We start from the raw sequence: 6,521 nt of genomic DNA on the forward strand, positions 1-6,521 counted from the left end.
CTATTCGCTCACTCAGTAAACATGTAGTGAGCGGCTAAGCGTGCCAGGGCTGTCCTAGCCTGTGGGGATGTCGCAAAGGAAGGACTGGCCAAACTCTGCTCTTCACGGAGCGGACAGAGGGAAGATAAGATAAATACGATAAGCAGTGATGGTGAACCTATGACACGCGTGTCAGAGGTGACACGCAAACTCATTTTTTTGGTTGATTTTTCTTTGTTAAATGGCATTTAAATATATAAAATAAAGATCAAAAATATAAATCTTTGTTTTACTATGGTTGCAAATATCAAAAAATTTCTATATGTGACACGGCACCAGAGTTAAGTTAGGGTTTTTCAAAATGCTGACACGCCGAGCTCAAAAGGTTCGCCATCACTGCGATAAGGTGTTCCAGGTCGTCGTCAATGACAAGGAGTTTTTTAGTGAAATGGGAGTGAATTTTCAGGGGTGAGGGTGACCCGGGAGGCCTCGCTGGGCAGGCAGCTTTGAGTAGAGAGCTGGGGAGGGGAGCGAGGATGGGACTTGGGACCTGAACTGCGTCAGCTCCTGCCCTGGCTGCTGATCCCTCACTGCTTCGTGCTGGTTTGTGGTTTTATGAAAAAGATTCATGCTGTTTCTCTGATGAAAGTGTGGCTGCAGGAATGATAAAACCATCAGATAAGATGAGTTGAAAGTCAGTGGTGTTTTATGGAGAATAAGGCAACCTGGGAAGAGGCTGTGTGGAGAATATAACAGTGCCGCGTAGGAGGTGCCTTTTTCCGTTCCAGTTGTCATGCCCTATAATTGCATGTCCAACGTGCCCTTTCAGAAAATCCTGGGATCCGACCGGGCCTTCCGGAGCCGGCTCCAGTACTTCGGGAGGTCCTTGGACGGCTATGGAGACCTAAATGGGGATTCCATCACCGATGTGTCCATTGGTGCCTTTGGACAAGTTGTTCAGCTCTGGTGAGTGAGTGAGGCAGACAGAGCAGCTAATAAAGCAGGGCCAGTGCGTTTGGGCAGATCTCTCTGCGGGGCCTGCAGAAGGGCCACGTGCTGGTCCAGATCTCCCTGCTGGTCCTCAGAAGGGCCATGTGCTGCTCTAGATCTCCCTGCTGGTCCTCAGAAGGGCCGCGTGCATTAGCTAAGACTCCAGGGCCCTGGTTTTTGTAAAGAAGGACTGCCTTCCCTGGTGGGAGAAAAAAAAAAAATTTGCTTCCCATTAGAATCCAGCATCTCTTCTCTGTGGCGAGAAGGGCGTGGGAATGGTCGCCAGGGTTGGGGAAGCTTGTCTCCAAGGGGCCCTCGCTGGCTCCCAGCAGGAAGCTTCCTGAGATGCCCTAACCAGGCTGAGCGCCCGGACCGCACTGCAGCTCCGCGCGCAGTTAAGAGGCACCGCGTGGAACCATCCGTCATGAACAGGACGCCATTGTGTCGGTTCAGTGGCCCCGCGTTGAACCAGTGGGAGCTGAGGAGCAGGAACAATAAGGGATTCAAGCGCCATGCGGTTCAAGGACAAAAATAAATGTATGGGGCTGGTGAGGGAATGGAACCAGAGGGAAATGGAGAATTTCATCAAGAGTTCCCAAGAAGATACAGTCCAGCCATTCATGCACTTGTTTCTGTAGGGATTGTGCTTCAAATGTCCAAATGCGTCAGGAACAGAAAAGCTACACATGGACGTTGTGCTGTTTCTGAGTTTAATGGCACCATTTGCAGTATCTCACTCGTGCTTTCAAAAAACAAAATGCAGTGTCTTCATGAAATCTTTATATGGGAAAATAAGACTGAAGGGTCACATTTAAGATGTTAAAAATAAGAAGACATATTTACTGAATAAAACCAGTTAAAACCAGTTAACAGTAACATACCATTGGAAAAATACAAGGTGTGATAACATAATTATATGACTAATTTTTTAAAATCTATTTTTATTGATTTCAGAGAGGAAGGGAGAGGGAGAGAGATAGAAACATCAATGATGAGAGAGAATCATCGATTGGCTGCCTCCTGCACACTCCCCACCAGGGACCGATCCCGCAACCTGAGCATGTACCCAGACCAGGAATTGAACCATGACATCCTGGTTCATAGGTTGACACCCAACCACTGAGCCACACCAGCTGGGCTATAGGACTGATTTTTTTCCCAATATTTTTTTAATTGATTTCAGAGTGGAAGGGAGAGTGAAAGAGAGATAGAAACATCAATGATGAGAGAGAATCACTGCACGCCCCCTCTGGGGATTGAGCCCGCAACCTGGGCATGTGTCCTTGACCAGAATCGAACCCCGGACCTTTCAGTCTGCAGGCTGACGCTCTATCCACTGAGCCAAACCAACGAGGACTATATGACTGGTTTTTAAACAGTAAGCAGTTACACCTCAGTGAACTTGACCGTGCCCATCTTGGCAAGCAGCGGCCCTGGTGGGCTATATCCTTGCTCTGCTATGATGCTCCCTTTAGTGTAGTCAGTGATGGCCAAACCTTTTCCTGGGAAGGTGAATTGATTCTTCAAAACAGTTGAGACACATGAAATCAATTACTGACACTCAGCCAAAGTAGGTTAGTGCCACTTTTCCTTCAAGTGCCGAGACTGGCTTTTCTGGGCGACTTCCTGAGAATGAGTTTCAGAAATCCAAGTTTCCGGAGTCTCTGAAATCAGTGCCCTCTCTCCTGGGAGACATGTTCAGCTTCTTCAGCAGACGGACTCACAGAAAACCCGCTCATGGCCGCATGGGCCCTGAGGCCGTGGCCGCGCTGCCTCTGCTACGAGGCCGTCTGTGCCTGCTGGTCAGGGGCCTGCGACAGGCATGGTTCATGATCGACGCACCTTTCCGATGGACTCCAGTCCTGAAATGGAAAGAACATGTTTTCTGTATCTTCTTGTAGTACCTTTAGGAACAGGGAATTTTTTAAAAATATATTTTATTGATTTTTTAGAGAGGAAGGGAGAGGGATAGAGAGTTAGAAACATCGATGAGAGAGAAACATCGATCAGCTGCCTCCTGCACACCCCCACTGGGGATGCGCCCGCAACCAAGGCACATGCCCCTGACTGGAATCGAACCTGGGACCCTTGAATCCGCAGGCCCACGCTCTATCCACTGAGCTTAACCGGTCAGGGCGTCAGGGAATTTTTTGATTTCTACTGGCTGCTTTGTCAATAGTCAAGATGTGCCCAAGGGGTCACATGATCACCTACAAATTCCACTGCCCAGGGGCTGAGGAGACCGCGGGTTCTAATGGCTCACCTGCTATTGTTACTCACGAACTGACTCAGCACACTGGCCCGTTTCCAGCATCCTCGGGCCTCAGACGTCTTCACTGATAAGTGGAGATGGCATGTGTCCCACCCACGTCACAGGAGTGGCGCAGAAGCAACGCGGGGGTGCGTGTGGGAAAGGCCCTCAGACGCCCCAAGGGCAGAGGCCGAGCCTGCAACCCCTGCCTGAGGTGGCCTCCTCCCCAGTTCCCGGCATCAGGCTAATTGCCAGCATCAGGATCACATGCCATGCTCTCAGGATCGCTGCCAGTCACCGAGGCAACGGGAAACCGCCACAAGCACACACCTCAGCCCTGTCTCCCCTCCCCGCCTCCCCCCTGCTACAGCCCTGTCTCCCCTCCCCGCACCCCTCCCCCCGCTACCCCGCCCCCTATCTTTATGAGAAAAATGAATGTCACTGTGTCCAGCTGGACAGGACCGTGTGCCCCTCTGCAGACTCAGGCCCGTGCTCACGCGTGCACTCATTAAACCAACAGTGTTAATGATGACTGTGCTGGTGCCACGGTCACAAACAGGAAACATCGTCCCCGCGCCAGCTCAGAGCTTTCCATCTGAGTGCTGCCAGGTGCCAGATGGAGCGGGAAGAGGGAGGGGGCGGTGACTGGACCCTGCAGGCACTGGACCCTGTGAAGTTAGCACACCTGTACTTGGCGGTCTGTCCATCTGTCTGTCCCCACTGTGTCTTTCAGGTCACAGAGCATTGCTGATGTGTCTGTAGACGCTTCGTTTACACCAGAAAAAATCACCTTGCTCAACAAGAATGCGGAGATCCGCCTCAAGCTCTGCCTGTGGGCGAGGTTCCGACCCGCCACGCCAAGCAGCCGCGTGGGTGCGTGGGGCTGCGATCATGTGAATGGGGTTGCTCCTCCTCATTGCATCACTTTCAATATTTTAGAAGTTGACTTGACTTCCAAAAACATTCATTATACAGCTTACCTTTAAAATATCTATTAGAAATGTTGTGTAACTTTTCTTGCTCCAGTGACTTCGGGAGGTTAACAAAGATGGATAAAATGTAAGAGGATCAATGAACTAAAAAGAAGCGGTAAAAATAGCGCAAAGGAAAGGCAGTGTCCCGCTGTGGGCACGCAGTAACTGTGTCTTTCCTTTTCGCATCATCGTGTTACGAATGATGTTTGGAAACCAAAGTGTGAGGGAGTAAGTTGGCCAACCCCACTCAGAGGTTCCCCGGGGGCACGCCCACTTTCCTTCCCCTGTGTCCAGCCACAGTCACGCACATCCCACCAGCGCTAGCGTCACGGCTGCCCTGGGCCGTCCATGGCTCACAGCCCATCAGCGTAAAAGCCGCTTTCACATTTCCTCGAAGTCAGAGACCTCACCCAGTGGGACACAATAAGACCAGGGATGCTCTTCCCTTTGAAGGTTTTTGTGGTAACATTTTTACGATGTTTATCACAGCCATTACCTATAACATCACCATCGACGCGGACCTGTACTCGTCCCGCGTGACCTCCCGGGGGCTGTTTAAGGAGAACAGTGACCGGTACCTGCAGAAGGACGCCACCGTCGGTCCAGGACAGACTTGCTCTGAGTTCGCCATCCACATACAGGTGAGGGCCCCCTCCCCGCTCCCTGGGGCCTAGTAAACGGAGAAAATCCAAAAGGGAGACTGAGGAGCCAGGAAACGCTCGCCTGCTAACGCACGCTTTTCTTTTCTGGGGACAGGGCGCCTGTCTCCTTCGCTAACGCGTACGGCGAGGGGCCGTTCCTCAGTGAGGGGCGCTACGTTTTATTTGTGGTTGCAGTTAATGGGGCCAAATAGAAAACCCTCAGAGACGCCGGGGACAGGACACCTTATAAGGCGGTCAGCAGGGAGAACGCGTAGTTGACAGGGATTTTACGCGGACATTTTCCGCTCGGGGAAGTTGCGTTCCTTTTTAAGGGACCGAAGAGAACCATCGCACTGGGTTTTCGCTGGTGGATGACGTTCGCAGGGCGAAGGGTGGCAGGGCATCAGGGCGAAAGGATGAGCTGTGCTCTCAGGCAGTGACGCCCGTCCAAATGGAGTTGGAAGGCCTCCCGAGGAGGAAATGTGCTTCTCCGAGAAAACCCCCAGCAGGAACTTTGTTTTATTAATTACAGGACCCTTTCCCCATAGAAACCACAGCATGGGATTTGAGAGTGTACTTTCCTCAGGACGCTGTTAGGAACTTTTCTGGAAATGTGGTTCTCAGGGTGTAAGAGGCATCGGGGTTGCCCAGGGAACTGTTATGGAACGCATGTCTGGGGCCTCACCGCCAGCCTCGGGGGGTTGAGGGTCCAGGGCACACGCAGGGCGAAGGGGCCCAGGTACTCGTGGTGCAGCCGGTGATGCAGGGACCACATCTCGGGAAAGGCCGCGTGCAGACCGCTAACGCGTACGGCGAGGGGCCGTTCCTCAGTGAGGGGCGCTACGTTTTATTTGTGGTTGCAGTTAATGGGGCCAAATAGAAAACCCTCAGAGACGCCGGGGACAGAGTGCCTTATAAGGCGGTCAGCAGGGAGAACGCGTAGTTGACAGGGATTTTACGCGGACATTTTCCGCTCGGGGAAGTTGCGTTCCTTTTTAAGGGACCGAAGAGAACCATCGCACTGGGTTTTTCACTGGGCGCACGCAGGGCGAAGGGGCCCAGGTACTCGTGGTGCAGCCGGTGATGCAGGGACCACATCTCGGGAAAGGCCGCGTGCAGACGCTGAAAAGCTTACCACGGATGCTCGGACGCATGCACATGGGTTGTTTGCTGTTCACGTTGAAGGTTACTTGTTCGCCAAGGCCTGGCCTTCTGTTGGTGAGGGGCCAGCTGTCCCGCCCCTTTAAGGAATGACAGCTGGAACCACATAATGAGCTGAATGGCGGGTCACACTGAACACGTGGCCCATCTAATTACAGGACTTTCCCCATAGAAACCACAGCATGGGATTTGAGAGTGTACTTTCCTCAGGACGCTGTTAGGAACTTTTCTGGAAATGTGGTTCTCAGGGTGTAAGAGGCATCGGGGTTGCCCAGGGAACTGTTATGGAAAACACATCTGGGGCCTCACCGCCAGCCTCGGGGGGTTGAGGGTCCAGGGCACACGCAGGGCGAAGGGGCCCAGGTACTCGTGGTGCAGCCGGTGATGCAGGGACCACATCTCGGGAAAGGCCGCGTGCAGACGCTGAAAAGCTTACCACGGATGCTCGGACGCATGCACATGGGTTGTTTGCTGTTCACGTTGAAGGTTACTTGTTCGCCAAGGCCTGGCCTTCTGTTGGGGAGG

At 52.5% G+C, this 6,521-nt stretch overlaps 1 protein-coding gene across 1 annotated transcript in view; it reads left to right on the forward strand.

Annotated features, from left to right (window-relative positions):
* The window catches only part of ITGA2 (integrin subunit alpha 2), an 85,993-nt gene that overhangs the window by 53,721 nt on the left and 25,751 nt on the right, over positions 1-6,521 (forward strand). Inside the window, exons 17-19 of the mRNA XM_015562609.1 lie at positions 809-945; positions 3,954-4,093; positions 4,684-4,835. Of these exons, the coding sequence (XP_015418095.1) occupies positions 809-945; positions 3,954-4,093; positions 4,684-4,835 (429 nt within the window). The remainder of the gene's footprint in view (positions 1-808; positions 946-3,953; positions 4,094-4,683; positions 4,836-6,521) is intronic.

This window comes from Myotis davidii, unplaced genomic scaffold (assembly GCF_000327345.1).
Source record: "Myotis davidii unplaced genomic scaffold, ASM32734v1 scaffold496, whole genome shotgun sequence".
Taxonomy (NCBI): Eukaryota; Metazoa; Chordata; class Mammalia; order Chiroptera; family Vespertilionidae; genus Myotis; species Myotis davidii.